The 19,770-nt window shown below is 42.3% G+C and overlaps 1 protein-coding gene across 4 annotated transcripts in view; it reads left to right on the top strand.

The window, feature by feature from the left end:
• The first annotated feature begins 2,568 nt into the window (after positions 1–2,568).
• Positions 2,569–19,770, top strand: part of LOC126392576 (phospholipid-transporting ATPase IH-like) — a 52,894-nt gene continuing 35,692 nt past the window's right edge. For all 4 annotated transcript variants that reach the window (XM_050048019.1, XM_050048020.1, XM_050048022.1 and 1 more), the window contains exons 1-3: positions 2,569–3,022; positions 17,568–17,690; positions 17,947–18,036. In XM_050048019.1, coding sequence (XP_049903976.1) covers positions 2,984–3,022; positions 17,568–17,690; positions 17,947–18,036 — 252 coding nt within the window. In that variant the 5' untranslated portion in view covers positions 2,569–2,983. The remainder of the gene's footprint in view (positions 3,023–17,567; positions 17,691–17,946; positions 18,037–19,770) is intronic.

The raw sequence follows: 19,770 nt of genomic DNA, 5'->3' as shown, positions 1-19,770 counted from the left end.
CAAACTGAAGCCCTTCCTCCCCCCGGCTGCGCCTCGAGATTCTGTCCATGAATATCACAAACAGAACCAGAGACAAGGGACAACCCTGGCTCAGGCCAACACCCGCCAAGAACGTGTTTGACTTTACGGCAAGTATGTGGACACAGCTCTCACTTTGGTCATACAGGGACCGGATGGCTTGTAGCAGCAAGCCTGGTACCCCATGATCCCGCAGTAGCCCCCACAAGACTCCCAGAGGGACGCGGTCGTAAGCCATGTCCGAGTCCCCATAACACATGTAGACTGGATGGGCAAACTCCTACGACCCCTCCAGCAGCCTTGCAAGGGTAAAGATATAAGAAAGCATTAGCAAATGATAAATTAACAGTGAGTTCAGAAGTAAAGGACAGAGGCCGTCATCGAAAGTGACACAGGGAACATTACAGCACATTAAGTTCACCACAAGCTCACTGCTGACCACAGATACATGTTGAGGGATTATTACTGTCATTGTAACAGTGAATTTTCATGTGTGTGTGTGTGTGCATGAGAGAGTGCGTATGTATGTGCAGTCGGAGTATATTGTGGAAACAAGCGGCTGGGATTTAGAGCATGTGAAATGTCTCTGCCTAAATATGTGACAGAGGTTAAATCTACAGTTACCTGTTTTATATATAGAATTGTTATATAACAAATACTTCAAAGAGTGAGACCTGCAGTACACTGGGCACAGTAACTGAGTACTCAAGTACTTGTACTTAACTTGAGTAAGTAGTTAAGTAGTTAATTTTATGCTGCTTTATACTCCACCACATTTATCTGACAGCTATAGTTACTACATTTAAAAAAACAATACCAGCATATATCATAATGTTGCGTTGTTATACAGTAAATTAAACCACAACTTTTGTCTTTTTATTTCCTTTTGCTCTATTTTTGCCTTTGTACAAAAGTCCAGCTCGTACTGACTCCAGCTCGGTGGATGAGGGTTCTTCCAGTGGAGAAGGATTAACCTTTGTGCTAATCAAAGATAAAGTTTGTAAGTTTGAGTTTAGATCCTGAAAGATTCTTATTTCCATCTCCTGCTGTGCCAAAGATGGCTGTCAAAGTATCTGGGTGAATTTTCATTTTAAAAAGATCTGATAGTGTTTTGAAGATTGAACTCCAGTGAGTGGACAAATTAGGACTTTAGGAGAATTTAACTAAACTAAGTAACTAGTTACTAAAGCTTTAAAATAAATGTTGTGAAGAAGAAGTAGAAAGTAGCAAAAAATGGAAATACTCAAGTGTAATTACCTCAAAATTGTACTTTAGTACAGTGCATGAGTAAAAGTACTTAGTTACATTCCACCACTATTTTGCTAATTGCCTTTCCAAAGTGACACTGTTTGCTTTTGCAAAAGATGTGTAATGTTTTACTTGCTTGGCCTAAGGCAGGGGTGTCAAACTCATTTTAGTTAATGGGCCACATACAGCTCAGTTTAATTTCAAGTGAGCCAAACCAGTAAAACCGCTGCACAATAACCAATAAGTGATAACCCCTTGCAAATGTTTCCCGTTTAGTGTAAAAATTCTGAAAATGTTCATCCATGTACAAAATAAATGATGAACAGCCCACGATATCCGCAGAAAATTATGTGCAAATTCAACAGTATGTCTCAGTTTTTACAAATTAAGTCACTTTCATTACATGTGACTTTTTTTGGTCATCATTTTCCACTCTGACTAGAGTGAAAGCTACTGAAGAAGCAGGTTAAGTTCTCCTCTGCCTTACAAACCATTTACAATCTGAAGTTGTGTCAGTGCCTAATAGCAGCAGGGTCCCACCCATACAGTTTTAAGACAGTCTGATACAGATTCTTCTGTACTGAAGCTGCTGATTGATAATATTTTGCACAATGTTATATATATTTAAATATGACCACAGTAAGTATTCACTGTTACTTTAGAGAGCTGTATTCTTGTCAGGGTGGAGAAGCCTCCGAGGCAGCATTTTAAATTAGGTATTTGCTCACTGTTTAACTCCTGAAACCTCTCAGCCTTCACATGTGCATCAACATTAGGTGTGCAAAGTCATCTAGAGGGCTGGATTGGACCCTTTGGCAGCTGGTTCTGGCCCCTGGGCCATAAGTTTGACACCCCTGGTGTAGAGTTTTGCAGAAAACAGCTGATAGTTTCAAAGATAGTGCCTTAGCAATCACAAAAATAGCCTGCATGTACACTTGGCTGATAATACTTGTGTACTTTTAATTATCTGCCACTACAATTTTTAATGCAGGTCTTTTATTTGTAATAAAATAGGCTATTAAACACTGGTGCTACTGAAGTAAATGATGTGAATGTAGTATTTAAAATGACTGTAGTCAAGCCACAGTCACAGTGAGGCTCTCTGTGGCGTCCTACTTTGATTCTTGGACATGATCATGAGTCAGGTGTCCTCTCTCTCTGCATGTGGAGGTGATTATTACTTGCAGCGTGTATTCAGATACACTCCAGGAGAGGTGAGAACAGCCCTCAGTGCGCATGCGCAGCGTAGTCATCTGACGGGTGAGCGCTGTGTGGACGTTTCGCGTTGCCGCTACACCGAGGGCCAACACAGAGCGGGACAGAGACAGCCTCCATGAGGGACCGTCTCCTGCAAGAATAACACAGCCTGACACACACGGAGGAAGCGGGAGGACTCTGCACAGGTCTGGAGCTTTGCATGCGGTGATATTTCATCCTGAAATGTAGCCAGCAGCGTCAGTGCGGGTTGTTGTAATCGCTCGGTCGCTGCATGGCTCTGCCCGGGGATGCCATGAAAATCAGAAGAGCCGACTGAGAGCGCTGCTCCTCGCTATCACACACACGGCGGCGGCGGCGGAGGAGGAGGAGGAGGAGGAGGAGGAGGTGGTGAGCGATGGATACTGGTGGAAAGATCCACATTAGGTAGCGTCCACGAAGATCCGAGGGGAGCTGAACGTCTCTGCTGCACAGTCAAGTCGCCGCCGGAGCTGTCTGAAGGATGGATTTCACCCTGCTCCGGAACATCATCAGCAGATACGTAAGGGCCCCCGTCTGTCAACACTGTCACAACTGTAGCTCTGTGTCTGCAAGTGCACTCATATAATGTCACATATTACATTCATAGCACAGAGTCGGGCATGATGGTAAACATTTGCACCCGAGCAGCTCTGGCAGGCCACTGGCTGTGGGGCTTTACAATGTTTTTTCTGTGGAGCTGAATGGGGAATGTGCCAGTGGCTACAGATGCAGTGATGGCTGGTGAATGTGCAGAATAGAAATGAACTTGGCTGGCCCAGTTAAATTGCTTTGGTGAGCTACAATATGCATGCATGCTTAACTGTCTCATGGCTTCCAGTGGCTGTGGTCTGCAGGGGGAATAAATCCCAATCAGGCCTTGTTGGGACTCTGCAGCGCTCAGTCTCACACTCACTTACACACTAATAGAGACATAAGGGACTGTACTTTATTTATCAGAGTGGCGGGGTGCCTGGGGTGGGACTTTGTTTTTTAGTTAAGCCTCTGTGAGTGACAGGGGTAAAATGCATGACCCTCCCTCCACCGTAACCTACCATATGTCACAGTTTCTGGCTACGATAAATGTTGTGATTTGGGAGGTCTCAGGGTAGAGCCCTGCGCTCTGATGTACTTTTTACAACTGCGAATATCATACGAGTAAAATTTGGTTAGGTGTGTTTAGTCTCCTACTCTTTCAATTCAATTTTATTTATAAAGCCCATTATTACAAACCACAGTTTGCCTCAGAGGGCTTTACAGCGCACGACATCCCTCTGTCTTTGGACCCTCGCAGCTGATAAGGAAAAACTACCCCCCAAAAAACCCTTTAACTCGTTTCATCAGAGTACTCTTGAGATCAAAAGTGATCTGAAACTCAATTCGGAGATTTTCTGTAATTACTTTTCAGATAAATAATAATCATAGCGGGTGGCATGGGGTTGCAGTGATTAGCAAGAGGGTTCCAGGTTCCCGAGTTTGCATGTTCTCCCTGTGTCAGCATGGGTTTTCTCCAGGTACTCTGGCTTCCTAGCACAGTTCAAGACATGCAGGTTAATTGGTGACTCTAAATTGTCCGTAGGTGTGAATGTGAGTGTGAATGGTTGTGGTGACCTGTCCAGGGTGTACCCTGCCTCTCACCCAGTGTCAGCTGGGATAGGCTCCAGCACCCCGCAGCATGAATGAATAAATAATGAATAAGTATAGCACCTTCTGATCAACCCATAATTTCAGGCTTAAAATAACAACTCCTGGTTAAATCCCGCCCACTTCCAGATTAAACTCCGCCCATTCCGAGTGGTATAGGGATACAGATAATAGTGTACTCGCTTATCCTTAGTAAATATGCTTTTCAAAACCTCTTGCGGCTGTGACTGTCCCTCCCCTAAGGGACTGTTCATTACTTTCGAGAGGGGAAGGAAGCACTTTTATTTATTTAGCACTTTATATTTTGTTTTAGCACGGAGGGAGTTAAGTTTTTTACTTGGTTTAGAGAAATGATTTTCAACTTTGAATGGTTGTATTTTGTGTTTATTTTATCAGAATCAAAATGCCTTTTATTGACACTGTATCATTAAAAAAACACAATGAAGTTAGGAGTGTTACTCCTGTGGTGCTGACAGCCACAACCCCTGTACATTCGACCATCCAATCCTCACACTAATAAATAATAGATAGAAAGATAGATAGAACTTTATTCATCCCCAAAGGAAAATTCAACTGTCCAGTAGTTCTTTAAAAAAAACACACACACACTTCCCCTCATCAACAATAATACAGTGGTATTAAAGTAGACATAAAATAAAATAAGCTAAAATAAGTGCATAGATAGAAATTAAACTAAAATTGCCCATAGACAATAAATAAGTGTAACAGGTTAAAAAAAACTACTGTCACATTATATATCTTCAGAACCCCAAAACCTGCAAGTGTGTTTAAAAAGCATGTTGGTTATTCATGGAGGGAAGGGTCATGCATTTTCCATCACTCAGGGAGGGTCATGTAAAAATATTTGCAGCTGTGAGGAGGATCAAGATATGAGTTAAGTACAGTCCCTAACCCAAAGAGAAAAACATAACTGCCTCCCCACTGCGTAAAGACTTATTTGAAGTGCCTCCCCCATTTTGCACCACCACCTCCCCTCTCATAAATAAAGAACAGTCCCTAAGTTTTGCAGGTTTAACTAGAGGTGGGTTTAAAGTTGTCGCTGTCAGCAGAAAAACACTTTAAGAGAGAGCCCTCGTTATTCTCTGTAATCACTGATTCGTCTGTTAGCAGGAAATGACCCCATAATAACACGTAGATGACGGTGAGCTGAAACCACATTACTGGTTCATGAGGTCTGAACAGGCCGGTGCCATCAGCGGTCTCTGCTTATCAGCCAGAGCAGGAAGCAGCTGGTTGGTGGGCGGCCGAATTAGAGAATAAAGTGTTTAGTGGGAACCAACTCTGACAGGTCTGGTGATGTTCATCAGACTGGGCACCTCTGGAGTAACGTGACATCTGCTTCTATATACAGTCTGCCGCCCTTTCACCCGACCTTAAAACTGGCTCAGGTGCTGTGGAGATAACTACCAGTGTGAGCGTGTGTGTGTGCGCTTATTTATGTATGTTCGTCAGGCTCGCACCGGTGAGTTAGTGTGTGGTGACAGTGTGTAGGGAGCTTGACGGATGCTGCAGCAGGGCTAATATCAGGGGAAATCAGATCCACGGGTGAGGCGGAGAGGAGCGAGGGGAGGGGGACTGGGTCAATGAACACGCCCCTCATCTCTCACCCTGCTCCCTTTGCATCCTCTCTCCGCAACATGATGAAGTAGACATGCAGGAATTAATCATTAATTCAATTATACGGATATTGATTCAGAATCGGAGGGATGGCTGATGTATATCTGGTGCCTCCATTACTTGTGTATCACCCTCTATTAACCCTGCCATATTCTCAACACCTGCTCCCTTAATGAGGCTACATAGAAGAACAAACATTACATCATGCAAGGTGATTAACATGTGATAAGCGAGGCGCCCTGAGCCTTTTCTCTGGACGGAGAGAGCAGCAAACTCCCCTCAAGGTCACTGCCAAAATGTAGCCAGCCTCTCATACTTTCATAATTTTGCGATTAATAAAAAAAAAAAGCTGAATTAGTAAAACGTCTTCAGGCATGAAAGGATGAACGTCTGATTCAGTCCACTTTACTCCCCAAGTTTATGAACCTTTCACTTCATATCTTGTTCCTGTGTTATCACGCTGTCATTGACTTGTGACTTGTCCTTGATGTATTTTTCCTGTGAGCGCCAGACTGCTTTGCTTGTTTTCGATTTAGTTTACCAACGACATCATGATACATTTTTAATACGCAACATATTAGACGTTGTTGGGGACAGAATGATGAAGTGAAGTGAAGACTTATTTCCACAGTTGTCGGTGGTGTTTACACAGTTCAATAACTGCTACGAGGACAGAGATTAAGTTTGACATTGAAAAACAGGAACTAAAAACACATGAAATTAAATCATATTAACAGGTGACACATTTTAAGGAAATAAAGGAGTTAAAAAGTGTCGTAGACGTCCAAAAAAGAACGATTGTACGAGATAATTCCTTAAACCTTCATCTTGACCACTGGTGCAGGAGCTGTCGCTGTGGAGTGTAAACTGTGTCGCCCGCTACACTTTATTAGTAACCGCAGACACTTATTCAGATCTATCCAGTGCAGCACTTTATAATGAGAAAGAAATGTAATTTTCTGAAGGCTGTGCATTCTGTCCTGCTTATAAGCCTGTTTTCTGACTCGAGAAAATTTGCTGGTGTATTGAGCCTGTGCAGTTCAGTAAATAGTTTTTGTCAAGAAAAATATGGTGTCATGGTGTTTTGCAGTGCGTGAAGTTTAAATGGGACATTTTGTTGCGTAATAACCTAAATCTGTTTAACTTTTTTCACTCTGTTGGCAAAGAAGAATGGCTAAGCCTACATGCAAGAAGATATACAGTGTGTGTGTGTGTGTGTGTGTGTGTGCCCTTGTATTTGCTACGTAGTGAGGACCAAAACACGTTTTTAGCTGAAAGAGTGAGGACACTTTTAGAAAAGTGAGGACATTTTAGCCAGTCATCACTTAGGGTTAGGCATTTAGTTGTGATGGTTAAGGTCAGGGTAAGGGGATAGAGAATGCATTATGTTACTGAGAGTCCCTGAAATACTGACATGGGTGTGGTCTCGTACTTGCAACATAGTGAGGACCGAAACAAGAGTGAGGACATTTTTTAAAAAATAAGGACATTTTGGCCCATCATCACTTAGGGTTAGGCATTAAGTTGTGATGGTTAAGGTTAGAGAAAAGGGACAGAGAGTGCATTATGTCACTGAGGGTCCTCACAGTGATAGAAATGCAGACATGGGTGTGTGTGTGTGTGTGTGTGTGTGTGTCCTGGGCTAGGACATAACAGGAAGACATTTTATTTATAATGAGATTTATCTGTAAAATGACCTCCTGTGGTTTGATTAGATCCTGTATGTGTGTGTGTGTGTGTGTGTGTGTGTGTGTGTGTGTGGGTCAGTGCATGTGTTAAGTGTGTCCACTGTCTACACTCCCTTCTCTATGGTGCCTTTTTGTCGTGTGGTAATAATAATAGCGATGGCGTGATGCCTCAGACTGGTGCAAAGCATGGGCACTGTATGAGGTCATGATCTGGATAAGAAGGATGCCTTTATGTGTGTGTGGTGGTCATGTTAAAGGCGCAGTTCACCCCCAAATCAAAAATATATACTTCCCCTCTTACCTGTAGTGCTGTTTATCAATCTAGATTGTTTAAGTGTGAGTTGCAGAGTGTTGGAGATATCAGCTGTAGAGATGTCTGCCTTCTCTCAAATATAATGGGAGTAGTTGACACTCAAAGGAGCCCGCCCTTAATTATGCGTAACTTTAAGACTTTATAGAAATCAAACTGGGGGGTTATTTAAAAATGTACCCTCCATACTGTTGTCATAAGAAGAGAAATACGCTATAGAGACCAAAACAGTTTTTTGTTCCAGGCTGTGAACATGTTTATTTCTGCTGTAAAGTTTGGCATGTTAACATGGGGGGTCTGTGGGGATTGACTGGCTTCTTGAACTGCAGATCTTGGAACTTCCATGTTGGCGTCATTTTCAGCCCCCGAGGTTGCTGCTTGGTTTGTGATCATTCTGTGTCCCCTCTCTGAATTCAGCAGCTCTTTGTCGAGTTCAAGGTTCAGTTTGTGGTCAGATCGATCAGAGCTGATCAGATCAGTGGATCAGATTAGAGGAGCAGCTGCTGCAGAGGCGAGTAAAAGCAAACTTTTAGACGCGGCACTGGACAGCAGGACGCATGGTTTTCATGGGAGGGCAGCCGGTTTCATTTAAAGTAGTTTGGAAAAACAATAGACAACCCTTAAATCAGAGTGCTGTTGGAAATATAGCGTTCTATTTCTCTATGAATTAAAGAACAGCTAAGCTTCACTTTCACTGCGCCTGGCATGCTGCTGCTCCGTCTGTGCCCAGAGTACACTCTGCGCTGTCACGAGCATGAGCCTCTCGTCCTCGAGAAGATATACACTTCCCTCAGCAGGTGATACAGTTGGCGGGTGTAGTATGGTAGAAAGAGAATAGTTCCTACATGAAACTTCTCACAACAATGCCTGTAGATTATCTTGAGTAACAGGTCATGCTTTCTGGAAAGAGACATTGCTGTTGAGTTTTTCAAATATAATTTTTTGCCAAGTGCCATCTAGTTCCATCATATTTGAGAGGAAGCAGACATCTCCACAGCCAATATCTCCAACACTCTGCAACTCACACCAGAATAATCTAGACTGATGAATAGTTGTACAGGTATGAGGAAGAATATGTATTTTTGATTTTGGGGTGAACTGTCCCTTTAACAAGACATGATCTCTTAAATGGGTTTAAATATGTTGTCCTTTTTTTTTTTTTTTTTTTTACAGTTTACCTTTTCACTTTCACAAAACAGCTGATAACATTTTGATTTACATCTGCTGGTGCTGTCTCCTGTCTCAGGTTGATTTACCCTCGTCCCCCCCCCTCTGTCCTCGCCCTCCTTTACATCTTATCTATGAATATATGACTGTTATTCTTGCGGCAACCTCTCACAACCTCTGTAGATAAAAGAGAAAGGCCAACTATGTCTTCATTTGATCAAATGAATGCCAGCAGAGTCCCAGCGTGCTGAAGGGCTTTAGAAAGGTCTCTCACGACTTTACAGCTCCTCCAGTCCCCTGGCTGGTGTTAAAAGGCAGAACACAACCTACGAGATGACTGTTTGCCACATTAGCTGCTACAAATGGTTAAGGGCAGTCTATTCCTGGCCACCGCCCCCCCTCAGAGATGGGGCCCTGGCGGAGAGACAGAGGCTGTGGGTGACAAAAACACACAGGATTTGTGTTTGGGCAAAGCTTTACCCGCTGGCCTGTGTGTATATCAGAGAAAACAGCCGTGCACTGGCGTGCTGGCTCATAAGAATTATTGTGTGTCCCGCAGCGTCCCCTGGACACAGAGGTTTCATTATGAGACACAGCTCCAAACCTGTGTTGGGATGTTGTCAGTGTTAAAAGCAGACAAAATGAGGAAGGGCTTTTTTTAGGATTCAGATTACTGTGGTGGGAGAAAAGGAGAGAGGAAGGGGAGGGAAGAGGAGAAGTAGCACAGCTGGATTAGAGACTTATGTAACAGTTGGATCACGGTAAGTCAAGTGGGAGACGAAGCTGGGGCAACAACAGAATACAGATTTTGTCATGTTATAGTCATCTTCTCATATTTATCCGTTGATTTCGTTGCAGGTATTGACATGTACGTCATCAGGGGTCTGGTGGCTTTTGTCATTCAGTGTCAGCGGTTGAGACAATATTTGCAGACTGAAGGTCACTATTTTTTCCCCAATTTTTCCAACCAAAATACGGTCTTTTCTGTCTGCACCTGTGTGGCAATTTACCCAAAATATCGCTATTAACAGTGACTGGCACCTCCTTCCCCTGTAAGGTACGCTCCCCTCCTTACTTCATTAGCTTCGTCCTCACTGCTGCTTTTGATGTTTACTCTTTCATCCTGCTCTGTTCCAAAAAAGGCTCGTCCACAGAGAATACAGTCTGAGAGGTCCTAGTCGAGCCAAATAAAAGCACGAGGAAGATCTTGAGGATATTGTCTGGAGCGGTAATACTTGACGTTTTTCTTAAAGCCTCATAATCTCTTGTGAAATCCAGTTCCACAGCTTTAAATTAATGAGAAAATCCCACACATTTGATCTTCGGTCTATAACGAGGCCTCTGTGTGGTCCTGTGCGTTATGAACCTGCAGACATAGCGTAGCTGTCTGATGCTGGCTGCATACTGTGTTGCTATGGTGATTAATGGCAAATGAGTAGCAGTGGAGTGCATGTTGAACAGGTAGCCTCCTTCCCTTTGAGCTGATCAAGGTCTTGAGGCTCCTTTTATCTTTGCTCGACGCTACGACAAACTTCACAGTTTCTATTAATAACAAGATTGAATTAATTTAATATTCGCACCCTGAATTTACGCGGGAAAGATTTTCTCGGCAGCTGTGCATCTTTCTATAATTTGAATGCAACATAAAAAGAACACTGTCCATTAAAACAGTAAACCTGTAAATTGATCATGCACCGATAAAACCAGCCCAGTCACCAGAAGAAAATGTTTGCATAGTACATTTCTGAAAGCAACGGATACGTTACGTAGATGGGTGCCATGTTGCAGACCACCATTGTTAGAAACCAACAAACAACAACACAGATGTTTTTTTTTTTATGACCCTTCGTGGCGTTCCCACTGCAGTTTGTGGCACCAAACCTGGATGTGTTTTTCACCCACACATTGCAGCATTTCCCGGTAGCATTCGATCAAACATGAGTTCTTTAACCCAAAATATGATAATTTTTCAGCATGATACGCTAAAAAATAATGTACAGTCTGTTTTTTGCAGCAATGTATAGTGCGAACATTTTTTCTGGCTATTGGGTTGTAAAACTGAAGCAATGTCTCAGTTAAGGCTTTAGTTATGTGTAAAAGAAAAGCAGTTAGTAAACTTGAAGTCATATTAGCATCACAAGCTGTAGCCCAGCTGCCAAAAATAACGGTTTTGAACTGCCAATTCTATGTAAATATCAGTATTACTTTGTTTTATTTGTACATTTATACATGGAGAGCTATCAAGAGTCAGGTTAAATATGTCCACTATGTTTCTGATGACATATTTTACCCTATAATCTAGCTGAAGCAGTTGTACATGAGCAAGCTAACTTGAGTTTCATCAGTTAGCCCAGTTAGCTTCGTTACAGTTACAGTTGCTAATGAACACAATGTTAAGACTTAAATCGATGGCCAACATTCTGTGCCTGCGTGAGAGGAAATAACTCTTCACACCAGCCGACAGCGGAGGTCTGTGATCGTCATTCAAAAAGGGAAACCGGAAGACCGTCTTAAAACTAGTTAGCCAGTGAGCACATTGACAACACACTCCAATGCAGAAAGAACAAGGCACCACGATTACACAAACCAAGTGTTTCTGCCAAAGAACTCAGTGGCTAAAGCAAAATAATCTGACGTTATGTAACAAGTTTGTTTTGGTCTCACGCCCTCTTGACTGTAGCTCTTTGTTTACTTTCCTCACTTCTCACTGGCTGACATGAAAATGCAAATGATCCTAACTAGAGCCATTGTTTGATTTGTCCGTTGTCCAAAGTCTCTTGTTAAATTAATACTGTATGGGGTTAAAATCGACCACCTCCTGCATGTGGGTGTTGTGTGGTCATGTTTTGGAGCCTGTGTTTCTACATCCTCTGTACAGTTAACATGAGCAGTTCATTAAGAAAGAGCTCAGTCAGAGGAATTTGATCTGTGAGTTAATGAGGGATACCTGCTCTACATGCTGTGTGCCTTTGCAGCACAGCATGGCGGGACAATGGAGGAGGGAGAGACACAACCATTTAATCAGGCCAGTTAATGGTGTATACCTTTTATTACACCTCTGCAGTAGAAAGGAGCTGCACCATGGGGATAGATCATGGCACTGCCAGGGTCAGGGGTTGCTTCTCCACCATGAAAATATACACATTATAGTCCTGTAAAGTGTGATGGTAGAAAGGCAGTGAAGAGGACCGGGGCTTTTTAAAACCTTAAAAATATCTGACCTGCTTTTGTTCTCTGGTGTTGAATTCAAACAGTTCATCTGCACCACAGGAAACATGAAAGGAGAAGTTGCAGTGATGGGATTTTTGCTGTTATCAAATTCATCTTGTCATAGTTGATGATTGATGGTGATGTAAGACCAGCCTCTGTGCTTGGAGGCTGTTTCAGTGTTGTTAATAAAGACAAAGCCTCCATGTCCCGCAACCAACCAGCCGGCCACTTTGTCTGATGGAGCAGTGGAGTGAAGAGGAAACTGTGGGCCGGGGGTTGATACGGATCAGTGAGGATTAATGATCAGATAACTACAAACCACAATGCAATCGCTCCATGTCTTTCTACGGCCGTTTCCCACAGTCACACTGTCAGAGTGTGACACACACTGCCGGGGGGTTGGAGGGAACAAAGGGGAGAAAACAGAGCGGAGAGAAATATGACAGGACGATGATGCAATCAGAGAATTGTGGATTTAGGAGGGGAATGTTTGAGTAGAAGTAGAAATAGAACGTTGAGGATATATATCATAATCATGATTTCAGTACGGACCAGTGATGAGCGATTAGTCGATTTATCATTTACCGAAAATGAATTGGCAACTTTTTTTCTTGTAATTGATTAATCATTTCATTTGTCAGACAAATGACGTGAACAAATTGGCGTTTGGCATGTGTATATTTTGACTTTACACCTTACTGTTAACCTGGCTATGTTTATGACTTACCGTGAACCTGTTTACGTTTCTGGCATTACTGTACATATGTTTTTGCACCTTTTTGACAACCTCTATTGTTTATGTATGTATTTTTAGAAACAAGGCCTGAAAGAGGCGTACGCCACTTCCCACGGAAAAGTTGTCATCGATAAAAAACGACTTGATGGGAGAAACTTTGACCCATGCTTACAAACATTTTGGAGACAGGAAATTGGCAATGCAGATGGTGAGGTGGAAGCCAGATTGTAGAAATTGTTGAATTTTTTCAGCTCTGCCATTTTAAGTTTTAGATTTTAGAACGTCAAAAATGTGTAGCCGCACCGGACTAGTAAAAAGGTGTTTAATTGGGACTAGGTTTTTAATTTAAGTTGTACCGGAGTCACAGGAGTTATTAGAAGAAATGATTAGAATTCTGGTACCGTATTCACAAACATTCTGAGAATACTCTAAGAAAGCTCCTAACTTAGCCTAAATTTTTTAAGTAAGGAGTCTTAAGCCCCTTTTAAACTGCCAGATTTTCCGCGAATGTTGGGCCATTTTGCCGGCAAGCTGCAAGCGTTTAGACACACAGAGCCAGATTGGCGAGTTGATCCGAGGTGCCCAATATTCCGCCTTGTAGGGTAAACATATTAGCGGAACCCATTTAGTTTAAAAAGACCAAGGCAGCCTTCCGCAACGGGAGGGGCTGTTGATGACCTGCGAGAGGAGCTGTTGATGCGAGCCACTGGCGGAGGATAAACAGGAAACAGCTGATAGCAGGAATTAGCGAGCAGCTAGTAGCAAGAGGGAAACGCAAACCTGACAGACACTGTAACGATGAGCAACTGGGGAGACAAAGCATTTCGCGCCCTCCTTGTCCTCGAAGGGGCCATTAACCGTCAGATGACGGGGACGGTGAAGAACGGGCCGATTTACGAGAGAGTCGCCGAAGGACTGACTAGCTGCGGCTTCCCTCCCACGTCACTGTTTACGTCACACGCTGAGCTACACCTTTTGTTACTTGCTCACGCCCCCCATTGCCCCGAAAAAGGCGCATTCTGTATAAATCTGTAAGAAACTTTTACCTTAGTGAGGAGTGTGATTGACCCCGTTGTTGGGTGTGATGTTTTCTTTTAACAGGTGTGATTGGTTGTCACAGACACGCCCTTTTGTGAGCCCAAGAATTTTAGGGTGTGGACACCCAGTGGAAATGAAATGAACTGCTGACTGTGAAAGTGTTGTCATTGTTAGTGTGATCGATCCGCTGATGGGAGGCTGAAACAGACCCAAGTCATCACTGCTGCTCTGTTGCATTTTACATTTTCCCAAATATCTTAGTGTTGTGATCATTTTATTTCTGGCATCATGGCGTTATTTTGTTAAGTAGGAAATGTGTGTGTATCCCTAATGTGATCGACCACAGGTATTCTCCTCATTTACTCACTGTCATTTTGCGTTTAGAGAATATTTCTGCGACCTCTTTGTGTTTCCACCATTTTCTCTGCTTAGGAAACTCTTCAGCCTCTTAAAAGTCCTCCTTCCTGCTCCTAGAAGCTTTTCACCTTAGGAGCTCTTTTAAAGTTTTAGATCCTCTGTGAATAACTTTTATCTTTACAAGGACCTAGTCATAACTTTAAGGGGAAATTCAAGAAAACTTCACAATTCTGAACATGAAAATTATTGACAAATCATCAGTGTGTTGGTATGATTATCATGATATCCACATTAAACAGTTGGATGAGCAGGCTAACACTTGTTAGCCGGGTTTATTTAATCCTTGTTTGAGGAGCAGAGCCCATGAAGTTATTTTTGACTTTCTATTGACACAGTTTTGTTTTAAGACCAGTGAACATGACACTCTGTATCTCTTAAACAGTGTGTGTGTTAACTGGTTTGGTTTGGTCAGTTACCCTTTACCAAAATAACTCCTGCCACATCATCTGGTCAACACCCCAGCAACTACAGCTGCTATTTCTTTACTTGACGTGAGCCCCCAAACTCTCTCCCTGTTTGTCAGTCTTTCGTTTTGTGCCTAACACATTTTCCTCCCTCCTCTTTGCCTTTCTTATTCTGTCTCCTTTTCATTCTTTTGTCCTTGTCAGTCTCCTGCTGCTCGCTCCACTTCAATCTGCGACGCTTTTTCCTGCCTCACTTTTCCATTTCACTGTTCCTCTCTGGGTCATGTTGCCCCCCCCCCCCCCCCCCCAATGTTTTGGAGGGGTCTCAAGTCGGCTGACATTGTTGGCTCCGAGTCTATTTTTATCCCACTGCCAAGCGCCTGTTGATCACTGTGGATAAGTTTAGATCTGTGACTCTGAGCTTTTTGCTGTCGCTATTCTGACTCTGATTCTTTTATTGCCGATGTCATTAGGAAAAGTTACATTAGCCAAACTTAATGATGCACGTTTACAGTTGTACTCCAGTTTAAAGTTTTTAAAACTTACAGATTTGAGTCTACAAGGTTACTGCGGAGCCATGTGGACTCTGAACAATAAAAGATTTGGTCATTGGCAGTGATGAGCGACATCTCTGCCAAAATGTTGAGGACATTTTAAGCAGTGAAGCGCTGCTTCCACTGAAGTGCTTGTTCCAGAACTTTTCTGCTAATGGTCAACACTTCTGCTTTGAGCTGTGTCAGGCCGGCTGCTCTGCCAAAGGCTACGCTCACACTGCCCACTCAGGCCAAAGCATTAGGAGCCATGTAGGAAGCCAGATGGAAACAAACAGCTGAATGCCGTTGTCTCATGACTCTTGTTTTTTTTTTTCTTGGAAAGCTCTCTTCTCACAATAGCGTTTGATGAAGGACACCTTGGGAAAAAAAGCTGCACTAAAGTCCCACAATGCACTCTGTTAGTCCCCAGGGATCTAAACGTGATATAGATGAGAGTAGAACTGAGATGGAGGTTTGCGTACACGCGATCCAATGTGCGTTTGCATCAGGGTTTTACTACAACAGTCAGACTGCTGTAGTAAAACCAACAGAGTAAGTGTTCTGGGTGTGTGTGGAAGAGTAATGGAAGGACGGAGCAGACCGCAGACTGCAGTGAGGTCCTGCAGGAAGAAGTGGAAAGATAAATGATCCACACTTGTGTGACTCAGAGCTGATACCACACATCAACAAACACACTCATCCTTCAGTCGGCCCAGTCTGCTCTGTGAGAGTGTTTGTTAGAAGAAATGACTGAAGTCGTGTGACAGTGTCACAACAGTGTTGTGTAACATTCTGTTTCTTGACGGCACTGTTTAATCCAGGACGATGAGGGACGGCGTCCTCATGATTAATTCAGTCTTAATTCATTTGAACCTTATTACATTTGGTAGGGATGCAGTGATACATTTAACTGCCTAAACTGTTTACAGTGGTATAAAAAATGATTTATCATATGTGTCTATTTGCTTATCCACCTGAGCATCTCCTTTCCTCCTCCACTGCTCATCACTGTAACTGATAGGGGTGGGGGGAAAAGTCGATGCAGTATAGTATTACAATATTTTTGTGTGTATTATATAAATTCAAATGAAACTTTAGGTAGCCTATTTGAATAATAGTTGCTTTTTTCAGTCTACTACGTACATTTTCCTGCAAAAAAAAGTGTTGACAAAGTTTTCCTTTGGGGACATAATTTAAATTTTTAATGTGTTTTGATTGGCTGCTACCTTGGCTGGGTCTCTCTTGTAAAAGAGATTTTCAATCTCAATGGGACTTCCTGGTTAAATTAAGGTTAAATTAAAATAAATAAATGAATAAATTAAGTTGAAAACAGGTAGCAACTGTACAGGTCACCAGACTATCACAGCTAGACAGGTAGATAGGATAAAACAGATGCTGACAGAGTTTTCTTTTAGGGACATAATTTAGTTGGAAAAAAGGTAATATACCGAATATATTTTATCGCAATATGATTTATCGTATCGTGGATCCTCTGGTGATCCCCACCCCTATTAAAGGATTAAAGGACAATGAAAAGGTGGCCAGATGGTGTCGGAGGAGGGAGACAAAGCGAGAACGCAAAGAAATGTAAATGATGGAGGAGGCGCTGAATTATTGACACGATATTATCATATGTGTCTGTTATTAACATGATATCTATAATTTATTTTTGATCATCATGGTTAACATTAATATTAAATTATTATTTTTTTGGCTTTTGCCTTTTTGTGACAGGACAGATTATTAAGCATGAAAGAGGGAGAGAAGCAAAGCAGAGCAAGGCAGCTTAATTTGTATAGTACATTTCATTTAAAGTGCTTTACAGAGCAATAAAATATAAATATAATAAAGGATACAGATGTACAATAAAAGAGTTAAGAGAAATAAAAAGGTAAGAGAGAGGGGATGACATGCAGCAAAGGGCTGTGGTTTAGAATTGAACCTGCAGCCATTGTGGCAAGAAAACTGCCTCTGTACATTGGACACTTTACCCACTGATATACTGGGCACCACAATATTACATTATTTTGCTTTATATTTCTATTATGTAATTAGTTATATAATAATAATAATAATATAGTCTGTGTTGTCAAAACAATGGTTGTAAAGAGATATTAGTGTTATTGTGATGTGTTAGAGAAGGAAGATGACGAGGTGTAACACATATAGGTGCTATTATATCCCATAATAATAGTAAAAAGGCAGAACAGTGTGATTTAACCCCATTTTTTCTCTCCACCTGTGTTTCTATTTATAACTCTACATATATCTCTCTCTCGTCAGTGTGTGGGGGAGGAGATCTGGGTGGACAGTCGGACGGTGTACATCGGGCATAAAGAACCTCCTCCGGGAGCTGAGGCCTACATCCCTCAGCGTTACCCCGACAACCGCATCGTCTCCTCCAAGGTGAGCGAGCCGCAGCGGCTGAATCAGTGCCATAACATTGTTTACCATCACGCTGTTCTTCTGTTTCATACTTAGACAGCCATGTAATCTCTTTTGTGGCCACGTTTTTAAGCATGACACATTTCACTTTTCTTGCGTTTGTCAAGCTGCGAGTCAACGTTTCTCTCGCCAGAGGGACCAAATGATGATGCGCCATTGTTTTACCCTTCTGTTTCTATGTGTGTGACGTTAATTCTGCTGTCACTCTGTCCCACAGTACACCTTCTGGAACTTCATACCCAAGAATTTGTTTGAGCAGTTCAGAAGAATCGCTAACTTCTACTTCTTGGTTATTTTTCTGGTCCAGGTGAGATTTAAGCAGTGGTTATTTCTTTACACCTGTCTTTGTTTAGTATGAAAATACAGCACCAAAGCTCTGAGAAAATAGAAAATACTCTCCCAGCTGTCCATTTGTTAATAGCTAACAAACATTGCATCTCTATGTCCATTTTGTGCTTTGTTTTTTAAATACCTGGCCTAGCTTTAATTAAAGCGCATGGCTTTGCATCAAGATATTTTCAGGGCAGCTGGAGAAGTTTGACAGCTGAACACTACCTCGTTTTTCATACGCAGGTAACTGAAATAACTTAAATTAGATTCAGAATCTTGAGGCAGGTTTAAACTAGGGCTGCCCCTGACCAAGAATTTTCCTAGTCGAACAATAGTCGTCATTTAGGGCCATTAGTCGACTAGTCGCCTGCTTGTTTATCATAGAACCTGCTTATACCTGGTATTAACATCTTTTGGTGATCTGGACACAAGTGGACAGCCGTGAAACATTGCTGTTCACACCCATTGTCTTTCATGGGTCTTCAGCTGTGTTCAGATTTTGTCACTGCCTACGTTATGTAGGGTTCTTTCACACCTGCCCTGTTTGGTTCAGTTCAATCGAAGTCAAGTTCGTTTGCCCCATAAGTGCAGTTCATTTGGGCAGGTGTGAACACAGCAATCACACTCAGGTGCGCACCAACACAACTGGACCGAGACCTTCTTGAAGATGTTGTCTCGGTCCAGTTACAAACGAACTCTGGTGCACTTTGTCTGTGGTGAGAACCAGGTATACAAGCTCATAGATGCATTCAGAATATCGTAAAGAGCTCCTTTAACCCATTTCATAGTTAAGATACTGTTCTTTAATTTTTCCAGATATTTATTGGTCCTCATATCCTTAAATTAACTCATGGCTGGTAAAAAGGTGCTGTCTCTGTAAGCTTGTTAATGACATGAGTGCTGATAGCAGTTTGGACCCTGCTCTCATTGTTCCCTGATTTCAAAATAAGAGCAGTTATTCAAGATTAACAATTAGATAGTGCACCTGTGTTCGAGGTTACCTGGATGAGGACTACCAGCACAATTTGAACTTGATAAAATCACATTATCCTGTAACAGTAAGAGCTGTACTGCTCAGTGTCTGTCTGTCTGTCTAAATCAGAATCAAAGAGAAGCGGCTTTTTCCTTGAGCAACTATATTGCAGCAAATGTTGAATAATCATGCAAGGACAAAGTCATCATGGAGGAGGAGGAGGATACAAGGAAGTCTTTACCAGCAGTAGGGCTGCCCCTGACTAAGAATTTTCCTAGTCTACCAATAGTCGTCATTTAGGGCCATTAGTCGACTAGTCGCCTGCATGTTCATGATGTTAATTTGACTATCAAATGATATATTTTGGGCGGGGCAACACAATGGTTTGAGTTGAAGGTGTGAGAAAGAATAGCATCAGTAACATTGTTAACACTGTGCTACATTACAGAGAAATACAAAACCGTACTAATGAACCTTCATTAATATAGGCCTATATTTTATCTACAAGTGCACGTCACACACTGAGCGAGCCGCCTGTTAATGACGCTGTGGGCTAATGGGCATGTAGCTACTTCCATGTTTCAGATGATACGTCATGTTTGTAGTCGACCAATGGAGATGAGAGAGGTCGTACACATGGTGTGTCTTTAACCGCCTCTTCCTGTGTCTGTCCTTCCAAATTAAAGTCCTACATGGTCCAGTCATATAGGTTTTTATTTATTTTGACAAGGCGCAACT

This window comes from Epinephelus moara, chromosome 7 (genome assembly GCF_006386435.1).
Source record: "Epinephelus moara isolate mb chromosome 7, YSFRI_EMoa_1.0, whole genome shotgun sequence".
Classification (NCBI taxonomy): domain Eukaryota; kingdom Metazoa; phylum Chordata; class Actinopteri; order Perciformes; family Serranidae; genus Epinephelus; species Epinephelus moara.
The sequence above is the reverse complement of the archived record's forward strand: the minus strand, read 5'-3'. Positions and strand labels throughout refer to the sequence as shown.